At 40.9% G+C, this 22,407-nt stretch overlaps 1 protein-coding gene across 1 annotated transcript in view; it reads left to right on the top strand.

Moving 5' to 3' along the window:
• Nucleotides 1–22,407, top strand: part of LOC308074684 (ryanodine receptor 3) — a gene marked incomplete at its 5' end in the record, with an annotated part of 322,999 nt that overhangs the window by 64,594 nt on the left and 235,998 nt on the right. The window contains 1 exon segment of the mRNA XM_080414190.1: nt 15,260–15,364. Within this exon segment, the coding sequence (XP_080270316.1) occupies nt 15,260–15,364 (105 nt within the window).

The following is a 22,407-nucleotide window of genomic DNA, read 5'->3' as shown; positions in this document are numbered from 1 at the left end:
TGAAAATAAAATACAATAAATAATCTAATTAATTATATAATAATTATATATAATAACAACTAACAAATAAACAATGAATGCATTTAAACATAACATGCCAAAAATAACACACCTCCTTAGAGACTCGAAGCTGCACACCTCTCCCAGCAGACAACAGACTGACAGAGAGTGAGCAGCTCACCCCTATATAGCCCCATGGCCCCTCCCACCAGAACGAACCAAATAATTGGGGGATTTCTGATACTGTCACCAGTGTTCCTCTTCAACACCTGTTACAAAACCTTGTCCTCAGACAAGATGGTTTGGCCCAAATTGGCATGATTAGTGATTACAGGTGCGTCTCCTGACAACCCTATAAATTGGCCTGAACCCCACCCTGACTCTTTTAGGATCCAGTGAAGAGCCATGGTGAGAGAGAATGGTGGTCTCTGTTTGTCCATACAACCTACCAATTGTGCACCATTGGTAGGCCATGTGTCAAAACAGTGACAGTGTCTGGTCACACAAGATATATTGTTTCAGATACTGTGGCTAGTTAAAATTACTGTGGCTAGTTAAAATTGTGGCTAGTTAAAATTAGCCTAGGGAGGCCCTGGCCTTCATATCGTAGATATTGCTAAAATGGGCATTCAGGTTGAGTAACGTCATTAGCTATTCCATATCATGATGTCATCACGCAATGATATCACAAAATTATTACATCAGATGTAATTGTCCTTTTAAATGTCATTATTGTATTTTCCAACACAACACCATTCAGGAACTTTTAGCAATAAATAGCCCTACCTTCTAACAAGCTCTTCTGTAAATTAGTTGCACTGATTCACAAAGTGGTACTGGTGTGTGAAATGTTTCACTGGACGATACATCTGAAAGGAGGACATGAGGATTACTACCCAGCTGCTGTGGTAGTCGGACACAAGCTGTACTCATTTGAAGGACTCGGTAACAAGAACAACAGGCATCAGATTGAAGTCGACATCTTCAACACAGTGTCCCTACGCTGGAGGAAGTTGCCCCCATGGACAAATGGAAGAGGAGAACATCACCTTGAGGTTCCCTGCGTACGCAGGTACCACACAGCTGTTCTGGTAGAAGATATTGTCTACATCTGGGGGGGACTTCCTTACTGCAACGTGCTTTATTCATTTGATGTTGACAACCACAGATGGTCCAAACCCAATATTGCTGGTATTGTTCCAGAAGAGAGGTCCGACCACGCCTGTGTCTTGAGGAAGGTCATGTATATTCATGGGGGAATAACCAAGACTGGATGCACTCATGACATGCACACATTGGACACCACTACAATGGTCTGGTCTTTAATTAATACCAGAGGAACTCCACCACATTGTTTCATATAATCACTCTGCCACCATCATCGGGACAAAGATGTTTGTATTTGGGGGCTATGGGGACTACGGTGAGCGGTTCAACAACATCAGAATGTTTGACACAGAGACCAACTGCTGGCTGAGAATGGCTTCTACACAGCTTCTTCCAGAAGGACGCCAGGGTCATTCAGCCTTTGCCTACAATGGAGAGCTGTACATAGTTGCTGGCTACAACAACTTCAATGAACTGTTGAAATTCAATCCACAGACCTTCTCATGGAAGAAGGTTGACCCCAAAGGAAAAGGCCCGTGTGGTTATGTATCTCGGATGGGTTGTTGCATGGTGGGAGATCTTATCATACTCTTTGGAGGATGCAACACATCTGATGACCTGTATATCTTAGATTTAAGTCCTAATCTGAAGATGTTATGCAAGCTGGCAGTTATTCAGTATGGTCTGAAGCAGTCGGAACTCACACATGACATCAGGTGGGAACTGGCTGTCATGACTGCCAACAATAACGGAAAACATAACAGCCCTATAAAAAGAGAAACAAACTGTGATCCCACTGTAAATAAATAAACAAATACATAAATGGCTGATGTGGGAAGACGGATTCTCTGCTGGAACTGTTACCTCCACGACCCTCTGGATAAGTGGATGAACATGGATGGATGGATGGATGGATTCACCACATTAAAGGAGGAGTTCACCCAAAAAATTACTTATTTTCTATCAATTGCACACCCTATGAAGCCTTGAATCCATGGATTCTTTTTTGTTTTTGTCGCATTCTTAAGCTAATAATTTGATTCCCGTCTCCTACCGGCTAATGTATCCGGTAGGAGACACAAAGTAGATTATTTGTGTCTCCTACCGGAAATACACACGGTCATCAAATTATTGTCTTAGGAATGCCACAATAACTAAAATAAATCCATGAAATCAAGCCTTCATGGGGTGTGTAATTGATAGAAAATAAGTCATTTTTTGGGTGAACTCCTCCTTTAAGACTAGAGAGAGAGAGAGAGAGAGAGAGAGAGAGAGAGAGACAGACAGACAGACAGACAGACAGACCCAATCTCACACACCTTTGTACACATTGCACGGATGTCACGGATGAGTCTGGCATGATCGGCCATTCTCAGTGGTGTGTTCTCGATTTTTTTGGAGGGTATACTATGATTATTCCCTGCCTCCCACACGCACGGCATGCGCACATGCGCGCGTCTATAATTAATTAAATGTAAACATTTTGCACGCGCGCGTGGCCCACAAAAAAATGGAATGTAAAAATGTAGCAGACTGAACTAAAACCAACATTTCATTGCCTTTTATGCTGTGCTATGACGCGCATACGCGAATACTAATGAAGTACTCTAATCACTGCCTGATTAGAGTACTTCATTAGTATTCGCGTCGTTGAGTTAATGTGTGAATTCCGTCGCAGCCATTACTTATCACCTCAAGAACAATAGCTACACACATGATAAGCCATCAACTCAGAGTTAGCCCACATTCTTGCTGCCCCCCAGCCACTCCTGGGCAGTAGCGTATCAGACCGTATCAACGTATCAGATACACTGTTTTAACAGTTTTTGGATGTAGACGGTGGCGATGAAAAAAATCTACAGGGCATACTGCGTATACAGCGTACCACGGTAGAACACATCACTGCCCATTCTGCAATATTGGCTGTGGGCTGGAGTTGGGCGGGAGTAATACCGTTGACTGACAACCCCTTCAGCCAATGATCGTTGTTCCCCTTCAACCAATTGCAGTGCGTTTTTACCACCTCCAGACTAATGTGACGCAACGGGACTTTTGAGATGGCCATGCCCAAAATAGGTTGCCTTATTCGGATACATGCGTGTCACTGTCCGCCCCTGCCGGTTCTCTGAATTTTTATTTTTAAATAGGCTCTGTCATGATTAATTGACCACATATATGAAGTTTAATCAACTAAATTCTATCCAAACGAAGTAAATTCCATGCCTCAAAAAAGAAGTTTGAGAGCGTTTTAAAACCGAAAATAAAAAGTAGAAACTGCCCACAGAAACAATGGCTGCCGTTCGTGTTTGGTCGGCTGCACTCAGGCTGCACTCGGGTCCATTCGGGCTCACTCGAACTCGCCACCTGATTGGCCAACTTTTGCTGGTCAATCACAGAACGATGAGCGACGACGCTGATAGGCTCGTCCATTTGGTGAACGGGCTAGAAACGCCCAGACAAGCCTTCAGGCCAGACTCACTCCTGAAATCAAATGGAAATGAGATTTCTGGAGGGAGGGTTTACCAGGCTAGTCATTCCGTGCATAGACACCTGGAAAAACCAGAAAATCCGTGCAAATCATCTCCTTCATTGACTTCACCATTTCTCAAGTCTCAAGCGAACTGGAGCCACGTGAGGGACCAACGAGTGAGCTAAAGAGAGCGAGTTTCCGTCCCGAACGTTGTCGTAAATCATGTTTTGGGGACTGCTGTGCTTCCGGGTTGCAACCCGGTTACGCCCACTGTGGGTTTTGCGGCTCATATGCAGGGGTTTTCGGGTTTTGTAGGTGTCTATGCACGGACATCCGTGCAATGTATACTAAATTGTGTGAGATCAGGCTGGACAGACAGACAGACAGACAGACAGACAGAATACTCTCACTTGTCATTATTAGACATTGCTCTTTCTGCATTAGTAGTCATCTTCCAGTGCCCCCAGTAGATGAAGATGCTGTGCCCCCCCCCTATCATTAATCACCAACAGAGAGGCAGACATGAGTCTGTTCAGTAGATCAGATGTAGCGTCTCATTGAATTCCTGTTGCTGTGAGACTTAAACAGCTCCCACCAGGAGTTGGCGGCACTTTGATATTTTTGAATCCAATTTCGTAACTTTTTCTTTTAATCTTACAAACTCACCTCATTTACCTTCTTGAACTTACTAATTAATGCTGACAATATAACCGTATACAGTATAGAGATAAACTAAAGTGCAACAACTCACCTCATCCAGCTCAATCTTTTATTTTTTTAAGACAAAAAAGGTAAAAACCTACGAGGTGAGTTCATGAAACTCGGTGGAGATCGGTGACTTTATGCTAAGATCAATAACCCAAAATATAGCACTCTTTAAGGGAGGTATGGTCTGAAAATATCCCTCACAAGCTAAGCGTAACATACTGACAACAAATTTAAAAAACGAATTAAACAAAAACAATTGTACAACAAATTGGATGATTCATCCATGCTATATCTATATAAGCTTTATTTATTTTCAATGGATTACAGAATGGAGAAAACTTCTGTAAAAAAAATCTAAAAGGATTAATTAGGCTATGCTAAAAAAACAAAGCTACAGTAAGTTAACTTACAGCAAACACAGACACTTTAAATGTAATCAGTGATCTAACACAAGCTGGCAGTGACACATGGGTAACCTCACATCACCAAGCTTGAAAAAGCAGGAGACATACTCGCAAAGAACAAAGAGAAGATAAGAATGTAACAATGATAAACAACACGAGTGTCCCGTTTTTTTCACCAGAGCGGAGCTTTTTGGAGAGTATGCTGCACTCTGTCAAACTCCGCTCGCTCCGTCTTGCTGTTCATTATAATAGCCTACATGTCAAATGTTCAAACATTGTGTAATGTTTGAACATTCGTGATGGCTGTCAATCATTGTCGATGGACAAATTTAAAATAAGCATACTTAAGTACATTTCTAACGGAGTAAAATGAAAGGGCACTTTAATAAAGCATACTTATAGTATGTTACACAAGGCATGAAACTAAGTGTAGGAAAAACCATTATTAAAAAAAAAAAAAAATAGCCGATCTACAAGGTCACAACGCGTCTGGTGTTTTTTTTAAAACATTTTTTTACTTAGAGTAGCCAATTCTTTTTTACCCCTTTTCCTCACGCATCTGTGTAACCACTTAAAACCATTATTTTATACTTGGCTATTCAAAAATAGCAGATATACAAACTCATAGCGCGGCACCGAGTGCCGCGCTGTGAGCTATTTTTGAAAAATCTTGCAAATCTTTGAATATATGTATTTCTTAAAGCAAATTTGTTTTACTCAAATCTTTGCTTCTGGGGGGGTCCATGGAAGAAAATATTTTTAGATGGGGGTCCGCGGCCAAATACACATACTTTTGGGGGTCCTTGACATGAAAAAAGTTTGAGCACCACTGGTATTATAGCAACATAAGTGTTTCAGAAAACTGTTAGACTGTTATTAGAAGACATTTTGTAGAATGGTATATCTCAGGTCTTTAATGGGTTAAGTACCACCAAAATGGACAGGGTGAGTTTCATCAAAAGAAGGAACAACAGACCGCGGTCGCTGTTGACGAGGAGACTATATCTACCGCCCTCAGTGACGGCTGCGTAGCGTCTCTGTGGCGTTCGCCGTCAGAAGAGATAATTCCCAGAAATTACACCCGTTGGGTCTCTTATGATGGATCGTTCCATAAACGGTTTGTGCCGTTGTCGGCTGTTAATTGGCTCAACCGTTGAAACTGCAGCTGGACGCGGGGCCTCCATGTCGGTGCTGACGCGTTCACTCGCTCTCATGCAACAACGTGCACCCGCTTTAAGCCGTTCAATCCAGGGAACGCACGTCTGTAATTTTTTAGATTTCTTTGGATATTCAAAAATAGCAGATCTACAAGCTCATAGCGCGGCACCGAGTGCGCTATGAGCTTGTAGATCTTCTATTTTTGAAAAATCGTGAAAATGTGTGCACATTTTTTTTATAGTGTGTATATATATTTTTTAAAGCGAACATTTGTAACTCAAATCTTTGCTTCTGGGGGTCCCTGGGACAAAATATTTTGAGATGGCGGTCCGCGGCCAAATACCTATAATTTTGGGGACTTGCCATGAAAACGTTAGCACGAAAACGTTAGCACGAAAACGTTAGCACCCCTGATTATAGCAACATTAAAAAAAAAGAAAAGTTAAATTTGAGTTAAAATGCTGATTTTTCAAAAACAGCAGATCTACAAGCTCATAGTGCGGCACCAAGTGCCGCGCTATGAGCTTGTAGATCTGCTATTTTTGAATAGACAAATAAATCAAAAAAAATAACACAGATCCGTTCCCGGTCTTAATGGGTTAACGATGACGGATGGGATGAGTCTTAATTATTTGCCTTTGCAATTAACGGCTCTGGCGCCTCTTAAGGCGCCAAGGCGTAACGGGAGCGCATTATGAGGCACGAGGATGACCTTTTTATCCTCTCATCCTCAACCAATTCTCAACACAAACGTTAAGCAGAAATACCGATACCGTGGACGGGCGTTCGAGGATTGCCTGTGTTGGGAAAAATGGCTGTAGTAAGCTTTCCTCGTCGCCGTTCGCCTTCTTTAGCACGCCGTTATTGTCTCCCACTGTTGCAGAGCCTGTTGACAGCCAGGTCTAATTGGCTTTTTCCACATTGATTGCGCGTTTAATCATAATCCATTAGCGCTGCCTGAGATTAATTTCACTGCAGCAAGCAACACGCACACACGCACACACACACACACACGCACACGCACACACACACACACACACACACACACACACACACACACACACACACACACACACACACACACACACACACACACACACACACACACAAATGGTCTTTTTATACACACATCATATGAACCTTAAACTAACAATTCTTTCATGCACATTTTTCCTCCTTTTCTTGTCTATTTTAATTTGTTTACTTTTTAACTTGTAAATGTGATGTGACAAAGTTGATTGATTGACACTGCACAACAACACAACACAACACAACACAACACAACACAACACAGCACAACACAGCACAGCACAGCACAGCACAGCACAGCACAGCACAGCACAGCACAACAGTGTCATCTTTAGATTTCTTTGGCTATTCTTTTTTTTTAATCGAGAAAATGTGCGCAAAACTTTGAATATATATATTTTTTAAAGCGAACATTTGTAAGTCAAATCTTTGCTTCCGGGGGTCCTTTATTATGTAAAATATTTTGAGAGGGGGGGGGGTCGGTGCCAAATACATGACCACCACTGATATACACCAACATACTGTTTTTTCAGAAAACTGTTAGGATTTAGAAGACATTTGTAGAATCCCCAGAAGCAAATATTTGAGTTACAAATCTTCGAATATATACTACATTAAAAGATTTGCACACATTTTCACGATTTCCTTTTTCAAAAATAGCAGATCTACAAGCTCGTAGCGCGGCACCGAGTGCCGCGCTACGAGCTTGTAGATCTGCTATTTTTGAATAGCCCAAAGAAATCGAAAAACGAAAGACACGGATTCGTTCCCGGTCTTAATGGGGTTAACCTATATAGGATGGAAGCCTAAGTGTGTGTGTGTGTGTGTGTATGTGTGTGTGTGTGTGTGTGTGTACACTCAATGGCCTTGATAACAGGTATCATCTCCGCTCTCATCCTGTCAGTGGGAGGAGGTGCAGGGGGGTTGGGCTGGTATATAGGATGAGGATCCTTCCTCCCTTTCCTTGCACCAAAAAAAAAAAAACATTGGACGGTAATTACACCCGACAGGCATGATGGATGCTCTTTCCCGTCTGCCACTTTGTCTTCATTGACTACCGTTTCGTTTGTATGAAAAGGCTTCGCCCCCCACCCACCAACCCCCCCCCCCCCCCCCCCGTAGGGCCTCAACCAGAGAGACGGCGAAGAGAGAGAGAGAGAGAGAGAGAGAGAGAGAGAGAGAGAGAGAGAGAAAAAAAACGTAAAAACATTGAGCTACAACTAAAATGGTAATTCAGGAGTCGGATGGGAGGATTTGCCTGGGATGCACCCGTTTCTCTGTGAGCTAAGAGACGGGGGAGAACCGTGAAGACGGGGGGGAGGGCTGAAATGGCAACATCAATCAGTCCATGAGTGGCTGTAGTTGATTGTGATGTATATGATCGACTGGCACTGGCAGTAAAGCACCTTTACTCAAGTACTGCACTTAAAGGTAGGTCCAAGTGATTTTCTTTGGCTAAAATAAGCGTTAAATAGCCCTATATTCTGATAGTATTGCCATAGACAGTGTTTGTTCAGTAACAGGAGTCTCTCTCCAGCTCTTTATTCAACAGAAAATGCATTTTCGGGTCGGGAAACCATTTTTATCCAATCAGGATCGAGAACTCAGTCAGGATACAGCCCGCCGGGAATAACGTGTTCCTTCCACGCGCTACGTCCTACCGGGGGAAACTCCTCCCTGTCAGGTGACAAGAAGGTCAGTTAGTTGGCTCTCATGCATTGAAGGAGGCATGAGCTCGGCTCTGGGCTCCCTAGGCTGGTGGGGGGAGTGTAGCGCCCAGGATCACTTAGATAAAAAATAAAAGGGTTACAAAATCGTGGGATAAAAAATGTAGTAAAAAAAAAAGAAGATCCTACTTTTACTCCACTACATCTCTGAGGACAATATTGTACTTTTGCTCCACTACAATTATTTGAAAACTTTAGTTGCTATAGTTACTTCTAAGATTTAGCTTTTTTTTTTTTATCACTAAACAGCATTAACCACTTCTGTCTGTCTATATATATTTCGGATAGTTGAAATTAGCCGATCTACAAGCTCACAACGCGTTGCGATGCGACGCGTTGTGAGCTTGTTGAGCTTGTAGAGCTTGTAGATCGGCTATTTTCAAAAGCTTTCTATACATTTTGAAAACTTGAAATGGGACATTTCTGCATAATGGGCACTTTTAATTTTGGTACTTTTTTAAGTACATTTTCATGCCAATACTTTTGTACTTTTACTCAAGTATTTCTGGGCGGTGAAACCGCCCCTATAAGTGAGGTTTGGATATTTGTACAACTAATCCTGCGCTGTGATTGGCCAAAAATGTACAAAAAGGTTTGGATATTTGTACAACAAACCCTGCACCGTGATTGGCCAATCACAGTCTATTCAGGACTGTGATTGGCCAGTGTCACATGACACATGTGCATAGCCCTATATAAGAAACCATAACTTTAAAAAAAACAATAAATTAGTTTTTTTTAAGTTATGGTTTCTTCCATCATAAAGAGTGTTTCAATAAATGTATTTACTTTTTTTTTACATGATTGGTTGACTCCATTCAGTATTGTGATTAGCTAGCAAGACACCGCCCACTTCACACAGGGTGTGATTTTCTTTTTTAGATTGAACTTTTGAGTTAGATTGAACTCACCTGTAACAGAGTATTTCTACATTGCAGTATTGATACTTTTACTTACTGCAAGTGCGAACATGTAGTATGTTTTACACCACTGACCGTAGAGACAGACAGACAGACAGACAGACAGACCTGTATTGATTTAGTTGCCTGTTTACACATATTGCCCAGGAGTAAAAGTTAAGGAGATTCCTCCGATTTTAACGAGCACGTTAAGAGGTCAACTCCTTGGGGTAATCAGCCTCAAACCCTTCCGTGACCTTTCTCCCTAGAGACATATATAAACATATAAACATGTCCCCGGCGTGGAGCTACCCCTCCTCTTCAGTCTTGCCGGGCCATAAAACAAAAAGCAGCGTCATGTAAAGCTGTCTCCGCCAGTGGTGCAAAGTAACTAAGTACATTTACTCAAGTACTGTACTTAAGTACAAGTTTGAGGTACTTTTCACTTTTACAAACCATGGGGGCTCTATCTCCTTCAGCAGTGGTGGAAAAAGTACTCCAATTTTTTTACTCAAGTAAAAGTATCAATACTCTGTTACAAGTAAAAGTCCGGAATTCTAATTTTACTTGAGTAAAAGTACAAAAGTATTGGTATCAAAATGTACTTAAAGTACCAAAAGTAGAAAGTACTCATTGTGCAGAATGTCCCATTTCACACATTTTCCCCAGCAAAATTAGTTAATAAAGCGTCACCATAATTTTAACCCCTTTATCCATATTGTATACTTTCAAAAATAGCAGATATACAAGCTCATAGCGCGGCATCGAGTGCCGCGCTATGAGCTTATAGATCTGCTATTTTTGATAATATATTTATACAAAATATTTTGAGATGGGGGTCCGCGGCCAAATACATATAATTTTGGGGGTCCTTGACATGAAAAGGTTTGAGAACCACTGCTTTAAGAGTTGGAGAGTCCTTATGTAGATACAGTAGGTATCTGTGAGCGCGTGGTTGTGTTTATGAGTGTGTGTGTGTGTGTGTGTGTGTGTGTGTGTGTGTGTGTGTGTTTCATGCTCCGCCAAACATGATGGATGCAAAAGACTTACCGACCTTAAAAAGAAATCAATATCTTTCTTCTCCCATAACGAGACAAGTCCTTCAAGTCCATTTCAAGTGTAAGTTCTTGGGCCCCAGAGACCACCTGGAAAGGAGATACTTGGCGTCGGTGCAACATCATGTCACTTCTCGTTTGTTTTTCCGCGGTATTACGGCTCAAACGCCTAATTCTGAAATCTATACGAGAGAGAGAGAGAGAGAGAGAGAGAGAGAGAGAGAGAGAGAGAGAGAGAGAGAGAGAGAGAGAGAGAGAGAGAGAGAGAGAGAGAGAGAGAGAGAGAGAGAGAGAGAGAGAGAGAGAGAGAGAGAGAGAGAGAGAGACTTTATTTACTGTAGCCAGTGGTGGAAAGTAACCAAGTACATTTACTTAAGTACTGTACTTAAGTAAATGTTTTATACATAGGCTATTTGAAAATAGCCGATCTACAAGCTCACAACGCGCTTGTAGATCTGCTATTTTCAAACATTTAAGTACTTTTACTTTTGGTACTTAAATGTTTGAAAAAAAAAAAAACATCTTGATACCAATACTTTTGTACTTTTACTCAAGTAACATTTTGAACACCAGGCTTTTACTTGTAACAGAGTATTTCTACATTGCAGTATTGATACTTTTACTTAAGTAACAGTACTTTTTCCACCACTGGTGAGCGGCCCCTATGATTGGCACCGGCTTTGCTCCATGGTCTTAGTGTCCTATAGCCTATAGGCTCATGATATAAAAGGCTGTTATAGGCTGCACTGCCGTTATTAATGTAGCTATAAATGAAGTGCCCGAGCCTGGCCCCAAGCCCGACAAATATGGGACAAATTCATCCCGACCCGTAAAAAAAAAAAAATGTGCACGCCACTGGTTTACCCTCAAGTGTGCCCCCCCCCCCCCCCCCCACCCAAACTCTTAAGTTATAGGCGCCCCCTGGCCTGGATACAGCGTTCATCACAAATCCTGCTGATCTCAGGAATAATATGTTGTGTAACTTTAACCCAGAACTAGGTCATCTAAAGTTTTGAATTGAGGTTATAGTCTTTCCTATACCTGTGAAATGAACCACTTGAGAACAAGTAGAGAAGCAGCGTACAGCGCACTGTGTGTAAGGAGGCCAGGCTAGGCAGAGGCTTTCTGTCGGGATCATTTATCTTGTGTCCGTGTCCAGCTGTGTGTCTCCATCCTTAGCCTATACTGTACTGTACCTGATTATGTCACTGAACGGCCTGCGTCATTGCTCCCCCTCCCATCTCATCCAGTGTGTCCCATACAATTGGTGGGGACCCATTTTTTGGGTCATATACCCATTTGCATGGGTCGAGTAAATATTTTTTTATTTTTTATGATTCCTACATTTTTCTTTACCTGGAACGCATCTGTGTCTTTTTTTTATTTGAGCTAAAAAGGATTATTTTACACTTTTGGCTATTCAAAAATAACAGTATCTACAAGCTCATAGCGCGGCATCGAGTGCCGCGCTATGAGCTTGTGGATTTGCTATTTTAATTTTTTTTTGAAAATGTGTGCAAATCTTAAAAAATGTATATATTTGAATGCAAAAATGTTTTAACTCAAGTCTTTGCTTCTGGGGGGGGGGGGGGGGGGGGGGGTCCCTGGAACAAAATATTTTGAGATGGGGGGTCCGCGGCCAAATACATATAATTTTCGGGGTCCTTGACATGAAAAAGTTTGAGCACCACTGATATAGAAACATAAGTTTTTTTAGAAAACTGTTGGGATTTAGAAGACATTTCTAGAATCGGCTTCAGGTCTTAATGGGTTAAAAAAAGAGTATGTCAGCAATCTTTGTTGCTTGTCGTATGACAAAGTATTTAACCCTTTAAGACCGGTAATCTTTGGGCGGTGTAGCCGCCCCTATAAGTGGGGTTGGGACACCTCATTAGCTGTACTGTGATTGGCTCATTAGTACACCCCTAGCTGTACTGTGATTGGCTGACTCTATTGGCTGACTCTATTCAGCACTGTGATTGGCTAGCGAGACACATGATGACATTAATAACCTATAAAAAGGATTATGCACTTCAAAAAATCCATTTAAAAAAAAAGTGAGCTTCCATCACTATGATGACCACTGTGATGACCACACCGCCCACTTCACACTGGGTGTGATTTTTGGGCGGTGTAGCCGCCCCTATAAGTGGGGTTGGGACATCTCATTAGTATTTCCTGCACTGTGATTGGCCCAGCTGGCCCAGTTAGCTGTACTGTGATTGGCTGACTCTATTGGCTGACTCTATTCAGCACTGTGATTGGCTAGCGAGACACATGATGACATTAATAACCTATAAATAAGATTATGGACTTCCAAAAATTTTTTTTTTTGGAAGTGAGCTTCCATCACTATGATGACTAATAAAGATTCTTTTCAATAAATGTATTTCTTTTTTGAAGTGAGCTTCCATCACTATGATGACTAATAAAGATTCTTTTCAATAAATGTATTTCCTTTTTGAAGTGAGCTTCCATCACTATGATGACCACTGTGATGACCACACCGCCCACTTCACACTGGGTGTGATTTTTAGATTTCTTTGGCTATTCAAAAATAGTAGATATACAAGCTCATAGCGCGGCACTCAGTGCCTTGCTTGTATATCTGCTATTTTTTGGGGGGAAAAAATGTGTGCAAATCTTTGAATATATATATTTTAAAGCGAACATTTGTAACTCAAATCTTTGGTTCTGGGGATTCTACAAATGTCACAGCTTTTTTTGGTATGTATTTGAACGTGGGCCCTCATCTCAACATATTTTGTTCCAGGGACCCCCAGAAGTTGTAACAGAGTTACAAACGTTCGCTTTGAAAAATACATATTCAAAGATTTGCACAAATGTTCACTATTTTTTTTTTAAATACCAGATCTACAAGCTCATAGCGCGGCACTCAAAAATAGCAGATCTTTAAGCTCATACCGTGAGCTTGTAGATCTGCTATTTTTGAATAGCCAAAGAAATCTTAAAATGACACGGATGCGTTTCCGGTCTTAAAGGGTTAAAGGGCTCAAGTGACTATCACTTATCCAAAAACAATTGGGGACCTTGGTCAAGTTTTATCTGGTTCTGCCCTGTGTCAGCGGACCTTCTGGGGTTTTTCCTCCTTCTGGATCCCCCTCAAGGACCCCTGGGGGTCCCTGGACCGCACTTTAACCCATTAAGACCTGAGGCGATTCTTAAAAATGTTTTCTAAATCCTAACAGTTTTTTGAAAAAAAGCGGGACATTTTTTTTTTCAATACTTTTCAAAAATAGCAGATCTACAAGCTCATAGCGCGGCACTCGGTGCCGCGCTATGAGCTTGTATATCTGCTATTTTTGAATAGCCTAAAGAAATCTAAAAGTGACACAGATGCGTTCCAGGTCTTAATGGGTTAAGAACCACTGCTATAAAAAAAACGTTAGTTTTAATCATGTTATTAATGTTAATAGTTTGTTTGAATGGAAGTAATGTGATAATGAACCAGTCAGGAAACACGTGGCTATCTAATCAGAATATCTTACACATGTACTGTAATATTGTAGTTGATTGCAGAGGTTGTGTCGGCTGAGGCAGCTGGTCCAACAACAGCAATCAGTTAAGGGATCATTCTTAAGGGGTGAAAGACGCCAGATGTGAAAGTATAGGCGGTAGTAACTAAGTACATGTACTCAAGTACTGTACTTCAGTACAATTTTGAGGTATTTTTTTACTTTAGTGGAGTAATTCCATTTTTCAGTACTTTTACTTCTACTCCACTATATCTCAGAGGCAAATATTGCACTTTTTACTCCACTGCAATTATTTGAAAACCTTAGTTACTTTGTAGATTTTGATTATTATTACAAAACATACAGTAACCACTTCTGCCCTATAAACATTTCGGCCATTTGAAAATAGCCGATCTGCAAGCTCACAATGCGTCGCATCACGACGCATTGTGAGCTTGCAGATCTGCTATTTTCAAAAGATCTTTTATACATTTGAAAACTTGAAATGGGACATCCTGCATGATGAGTACTTTCTACTTTTGGTACTTTAAGTGCATTTCGATGCCAATACTTTTGTACTTTTACCCAAGTAAATTCTGAACACCAGACTTTTATACTTGTAACGGAGTATTTTCTACATTGCGGCATCGATACTTTTTTACTTAAGTAAAGAAATGTGAGTACTTTTCCCACCACGGCTTAGAAGTATACCGGGAAGAGGAGACGCCAGCTGCCTGCCTGAAACCCATATACAACCCAATGTACAATGACGGAAACACACCTGGCGGCGTAGGCGTAAAGTACCTGTCTATCATAGGGGGTCCATAAGGTTTCCAATCCACTGCGGTCCATCTAGCTAGCGGAGCGTCTCCACACAAACACAATTGGCCAATTGGCTGAGGGAAGCTGCCGCTATGCTTACAGTGGTGGAAAAAGTACTCAAATGTTTTACTTAAGAATAAAAGTATCAATACTGCAATTTACTGACATTTTATGTCGATGTAGATTGGCTAGTTGAACTATTTGAAAATGTTATAGTAAAAAATGGCAAAGGTGTGTAGGGATAACGGGTAAGACACTGGCGAAAATAGGGCCCATATTGTGCTAGCCAAATTTAAACTATGATAAAAAACTGACAGTATATACCGTGTGTGTGGGTTTGATTTGTGAGCTAAATCCATCTGTATCTCAACTCTAAATGACTGTATTACTTTTTTTTCCCCCAGTACGTACCTCCAGACCTGTGCATCTGTAACTTTGTGCTGGAACAGTCTTTGTCGGTGCGGGCTCTACAGGAGATGCTGGCTAAGAGCGGGCACAACAGTGAAGGGGTAAGTGGAAGTGAGCGACAGATCTTCATAGTACGGAATGTCATTCCGACATATTGTTGCTGTCGGGCAGAAACCTTGTATCTCCATTAGTTAAACTTTTTATGTTTTTTTTCATAAATTAATGCCCCCACTATATGTCGTAGAAGAGTGTCGCACTACGTGAAAATAGATATTCTTTTAAGCATAAGTGGTTAAAGGTGTAGTGAAATGAAAAATATGTTTTTCACACTTTTAGAGCATATCTGTGGTCATCATATGGGCATACCTAACACTAGATGCCAAAATAATTGGGAAAAAATGTTTTACACAATTTTTGTGTATTTTTATATCAAAAGTCCCTAAAAAGCCAATCTTAATTACTTCCTGTAACGAAAACGTGCTGCGTGATGACAACACAACTTTCATGAATATAAATGCATCTTGATTACATGCACCTGTTTGATTCCCATAGCTGCACGTCCTTCAAACACAGCTGATTTTAATCACAGAACTACTCCGTTTTGAATCTCATTCAAGATGACATCCAGACGGTGTATTACTCATTGTAAACTTAATCTGCACACTAAAATATGTATCTGAAAACATTATAGGTTAGAAATAACACGTGGTAGCAAACGTGCTTAACCTGCCGTCTCTCTCTCACTTGTAAACAAACACTAGCCCTGTTGCACACGGCTGAAGTGATTGAGATTCCAACGTTCCATAGCCGGAAGGGATGGGACCTTCTGATTGGTTGAGACCAGGTTGAGACAACGTTTCAGACTGAACCTTCAAAATAAAATGACCGAAAGTGTCACTGCACTGCATCTTTAAGTCTGTCTGCGGATTTTTATAAACATTTAACCAAGGAAATGCATGAACAGCTCGTGACTAAAGAACACAGATTCTTTTGTCCGTCTCCAGAAAAAAAAGGGATGGTTTTGGACATGGAAGGTTTCCGCCCGAACGACAGAGACGATATACATGTACGCCATCCTATTCATCTGAGAGGTCCAGAGGGCCAAAGATAGGAGGGTTGTAAAACTGTTCATAGGCACAAGTGGCCGGTTTGACATGAACGTTTAAACTTGTTTAGTCCCCCGTAAAGAGATTCATGACTGAATTAGGCCCATTACTATGGCTCCGGGGTCTATACAGCGAGGTCTGGGACCTCATGAATATTAACGTGGATGAAGGGAATGAATGCCCAGGCATTAATGCAGCTTTTCTTAAGTAAGTGCCCCCCCCCCCCCCAACTCCTTTGGACATTTTTGATTGAGGCTTAGAAGTAAACTTTATGAGTAAGCCCCATCATTTCTCTCTCCGGAAAAATCACTAGAATGTTATGAAAGGAAAGAGGGAGCTTGACCCCTGCAATGAGGCAATTCCCCACACAGTAGCAGTGGGCCCTTTAGGCTTCTCTTTGCAGTTGTAGCCCATTTTAATCCATTAAGACCGGGAAACGCATCTGTTTAACCACTTTGGCTATTCAAAAATAGCAGATCTACGAGCTTGTAGACCTGCTATTTTTGAAAAAAATCGAGAACATTTGTGCAAATATTTGAATATATGTATATATTTTTAAACATTTTTAACTCAAATCTTTGCTCCTGGGGGGGTCCCTGGAACAACATATTTTGAGATGGGGGGGGGGGGTCTGCGGCCACATACATATCATTTTGGGGGGCCTTGACATGAAAAAGTTTGAGAACCAGTAGGGGTGTGCCGATATATCGTCCCGCGATATATCGCGATACGTTTTCGTGACGATATGTATCGTTTTGGAAGGGAAAAAAAAATCAGGCATGCAAACAGCCCCGAGGTGAAAAGGGTGACAACATGTTGTTTTTTTTCGGGTCAGGTGTCACACTATTGCCCTATTTGGATTCAAAACTGCTATTGTAGCTGAAAAGCTACAAGTTTGCGTCTGAATAATGCAAAAACAGAATTATTTGTTTGCATTTTTTTCTCCCCCATATATTTTCATAATAAAAAAGTGCGTATCGTATCGAAATCGTATCGAAGTTGTGAGCCAAATATCGTATCGTATCGTTTGGTGAAATTAGTGTATCGGCACACCCCTAAGAACCACTGATTATAGCGACATAATTTTTTTTCCCCCAAAAAAAATTGTAGGATTTAGAAGACATTTGTAGAATCCCCCCAGAAGCAAAGATTTGAGCAAAAATGTTTCGCTTTAAAAAATATATATTCAAAGATTTTCATGATTTTTCATTTTTCATTTTTCATGATCTACAAGCTGATAGCGCGGCACTCTGTGCCGTGCTATGAGCTTGTATATCTGCTATTTTTGAATAGCCAAAGTATACGATAATGGTTTAAATTGGTTCAAATCTAAAATGACAAATGCTTTCTCGGTCTTAATGGGTTAGGATGACAGAAGTTGTATTATTGACTAATGCAGCGTATCTAATGACAAAACACGGGGATGGATTTTCAGAGTATAGCGGGTTTTCTCATTTAAAACTGTTATCTCTTGCTCGACACGGTTGTTTTTAATTGTCTACGTCATATTGCAAAGTGTGTCGTTTTGCTTTCCCATAGCTGTGACACGGACGTCTAATCCTTCTATTTTCTGTGAAACGATTTCCATTTTCCAATTCTCCTCATGTTAGACACGTCTCCCGGACGGAAGGGTATGTTCTTCCCATTCACTCCCCATTCTCCTCCCAGCCTTTTAAGAATGCATGGCAACCAGTGGTGGAAAGGAACTAAGTACATTTACTCAAGTACTGTAGGCTACTTAAGTACAATTTTGAGGTATTTTTTTTTACTTTACTGGAGTATTTCCGGTTTGCAGTACTCTATACTTCTACTCCACTACATCTCGGAGGCAAATATTGTACTTTTACTACAATTATTTGAAAACTTTAGTTACTAGTTACTTTGCAGATATAAATTATTATATTATAAAACATACATTAACCACTTTAGCCCTGTTTTATACATAGACTATTTGAAAATAGCCGATCTACAAGCTCACAACGTGTCGCATCGCGACGCATTGTGAGCTTGTAGATCTGCTATTTTCAAACATTTTAGTACTTTTACTTTTGGTACTTTAAGTTCATTTTGATACCAATACTTCTTGTACTTTTACTCAAGTCAATTTTTAATTCCGGACTTTTACTTGTAATAGAGTACTTCTACCTTGCAGTATTGATACTTTTACTTAAGTAAAGCATTTGAGTACTTTTTCCACCACTGATGGCAACAGCTGTAGACTACAGTAGTCCCTCACAATAGAGCACCGAAGTCTGACGTCACTGCCACTGGAGGGCGCTGTTCCACTGGTTCGTGGCTTTATCTTTTGTGTTGAAATCCCCATTTGGGAATCTTAGATCACGTCATAGTGTGTAAGAACTGTGTTCCAAACATAAACACACCACCGTGGCGTTTCTGTCAAGGGGGGGGTGGCTCTGCATCGTTTATGATATTCATTCACATTTGATACAGCCTGTTTCTGGCGAAAATGGAATTCATTCTGCCTTAACCCATTAAGACCTGGAACGCATCTCTGTCACTTTAGATTTCTTTGGCTATTCAAAAATAACAGATCTACAAGCACATAGCGCGGCACCGAGTGCCGCGCTATGAGCTTGTAGATCTGCTATTTTTGAAAAATCGTGAAAATATTTTTTTAAATATTTTTTTCCAAAAAAAAATTAGGATTTTGAAAATGTTTAGAAGCGGCCTCAGGTCTTAATGGGTTAAAAGTCTAAAGAACTACTACTTCCGGGTCTGTCCCTACAGCAGCCGCGTTCATGGGAAATGCAGTGTTTACATTGTGTTACTCTTTGGGTAAATGTGTACATTTACACCTTCAGTCGATGCTTCATATCCATACTGTATGAGTAAAATCGCCAGGGTGGTGTGTTTATTTTTGGAACACAGTTCTTATATGAGGCGATCTAAAGATTCCCCAATGAGGATATCAACACAAAAAGTAAAGCCACGAACCAGCGGAAACAGCGGGTCAGGACTTCGGTGCTCTATGGCACTCGCCTCCTTCAGTTATAGCCCTCTACTCTACTACACACAGTAGAGTATAAAAATGCACCCTTATGGTCCATTTTTACGCTTTTTAGAGTTGAATTAACACCGAATTTCACAGAGTTAACCCAGAATGCTCACTCAAACTGTCTCTTGTTTCAGGGTTTTGCCATAGCGTTTGCACTAACTGACACAAACGAAAAGCCACCACCGGGGAGTGTTAATTTTGTTTGACTAAGCCAAGACTAATAACTTGATATTTAGTCGACTAAGACTAGACTAAGACTAAACAATTTCAGAGGACTAAAATAGGACTAAAACTAAATGATGTGTGATTCAGAAGACTAAGACTAAGACTAAATCAGAAGATTTGAGTTAAAAATGTTCGCTTTAAAAGAATATAAATATATAAAGTTTTACACATTTTCTCAAATTTTCAAAAATAGCAGATCTACAAGCTCGTAGCTACTTGTATAGCTGCTATTTTTGAATAGCCAAAGTGTAAAATAATGCTTTTTTTTAGCTCAAATCAAAAAGTGACACAATTTGGTATTTAGCCCATTTCGACCGGAGGCCCATTCTAAAAACGCCTTCTAAATCCTGACCTAAGTTTTCTGAAAAACTGCTATATACTGTACATAGCAACAGGAACCCCAAAAGGGGTTCCCGTCCTGAAAGGTATAGTTACAGATAGGGGTTCCCGCCCAAAATGGGTTAGGTGCAAGCAGACGCAATTTTGTTGACTTAAGGGCTAATATGCGAATATACGCAAAATTCGGACTCGTTCCGAATAATTAAAAGACGCTTTTTTCGCTCCGCGAAACTGGTGTGGAAGCTTGCATTGACTTTATAAGGTTTTAAAAAAAACGTATTATTCGCAGATGACTAAAATAGGACTGAAACTAATGGAGTGTGATGCAAAAGACTAAGACTAAAAAATTAACACTGCCACCGTGACCTGTAGGGCTTTCACCAACTAGTCGACCAGAGACTAGTATAAATAACCACTAGTTGGTTTTTTTTCTTTCTTTTTTTGCATTGTTTTAATGCCATCACTATTATTATTATCCTCCTGCCTTTATTTTGTATCAAAAGGGGTCAAAGTATGCCCAATAATAGCCTATTATTGGGCAAGAACCCCCTTTTGAGGATCCTTGGAGACGCTGCTGTGCTGCTGTGCTGCTGTGCCAGAAAGCGCTTCCCTTAAAACGGCATACAATAAAGGCAGGAGGATAATAATAATAGTAATGGCATTAAAACAAAGGTAAAAAATAATAATAATAATTTCGACTAGTCGACTAGTCCAGTGGTTTTCAACCTTTTTCATGGGGACCCCTAAATTGATATATATTTGGCCGCGGACCCTCAGTTGAAAATGTTTTGTGCCAGGACCCCCAGAAGCAAAGATATAAGTTAATTTTCACTTTAAAAAATATAAGTACTCAAAGATATGCAACACTTTTTCAAGGTTTTTCAAAAATAGCAGATCTACAAGCTCATAGCGTGGCACTCGGTGCCGCGCTATGAGCTTGTATATCTGCTATTTTTTGAATAGCCAAAGCTAAGTGGTTAACAAATTTAGCTGGGGGACCCCCTGGTGGTACTCCTCAAGGACCCCCTGGTGGTCCCCGGACCACTGGTTGAAAACCAACTGGTCTAGTCGACTACCACTGGGTCAAATTGGTCGACCAGTAACAATCTCTAGTCGTGAAAAGGCCCAATACGCCAAGACCAGAGCTTATAACGTTGTTGAAAAGAGCGACGGTGGCGGGCGTTATGGATTTACTGTGCAAGGGTGAGTGAACAGACTGTATCAGAGAGCGCTCGCTCACCGACCTGACAAATAGAGACAAATGGAGATCAAGTACCATTAAGGGTCCCCCACGTATACTGTAACACAACGATTGCCCCCCCCCCCTCAGTGCAACACCGACACTTGGATTAGCGTCAGACTAACGTTAGACGTGTCCTAAGGGGGGGGGGAGGGTACAGATGGATGTGGCGGTTGTGGCATCATTTTTTATTATTTTTTACCCTGGGACGTGCAGCACGGCCCCCATCCTTAAGATAAGCGCTCGTTTGTCACACTATCTTGTTCTCGTTCATAACGGGGCTGGATGCTGGGAGACCCACGCAAATAGATCAGTATAAAGGGAGGCTTATAGGGGGTTTACTCCCGTGCTGAAGTCTTCGACGTTAATGGAGATCAGGGACATTATTTAACCATCATATATTTCCTAAAGGATGATTTAGTCAACAAAAAGAAAGCCCTTTGCGTACGTCTCACGTTGACAGTCTTTTCAGCGCTGGGGGCGAGCTACTCCCTTTTCATGCCAAACTGCTAATGACGCTGAGAATTTCCATAAATCCCCGAGCTGTCGAGCCACTCTTATTCATCGACTTTGACTTGTCAGATAAATGGACTCGTCGTGGCCACACTGGACTCCCGGTGCAGTCGGAAATAACTAAATCAAGCCCCCATTGGTTCCGCCAGGGCGCCGCGGAGACTGTACGACGCTCGCTTGGCAAAGGGATTATGATGACGAGAAGCTGCAGAGGCAGCAGGTTGCTCAAGATATCAAAACGCTAAATTAACGCTGAAGAAGACATCTTTTTAAATGCTTGTCCATTCACACAACTCTTGCATCAGCACCATTTTGGGACGTAACCCCACTTGGGGAAAAATGAAATCATTAAATGCTTCAATCTACTTAATGCAAAGCTTAATGTTGTAAATGTCTTAGCATAATGTAAGCTTTATATACCGTTTCTTGCCGTTTCTTGGCAAACCCAATAACCCGAGGTTTGCCAAGAAACGGTATAGCCAAAAATAATGAAGGCTTTTTTTTTTTTAAACCATTAAGACCCGGGAACGCATCCGTGTCACTTTAGATTTCTTCGGCTATTCAAAAATAGTAGATATACAAGCTCATAGAGCTTGTAGATCTGTTTTTTTTTTTAAAGAAAAAATCGTGAAAATGTGTGAAAATGTGTGCATATCTAATCTAATCTAATATATATATATATATAATTTTTTTACTCAAATCTTT

This window comes from Gymnoscopelus braueri (genome assembly GCF_963280865.1).
Source record: "Gymnoscopelus braueri genome assembly, chromosome: 19".
NCBI classification, from domain to species: domain Eukaryota; kingdom Metazoa; phylum Chordata; class Actinopteri; order Myctophiformes; family Myctophidae; genus Gymnoscopelus; species Gymnoscopelus braueri.
This window is presented reverse-complemented; position numbering and strand designations above follow the sequence as displayed.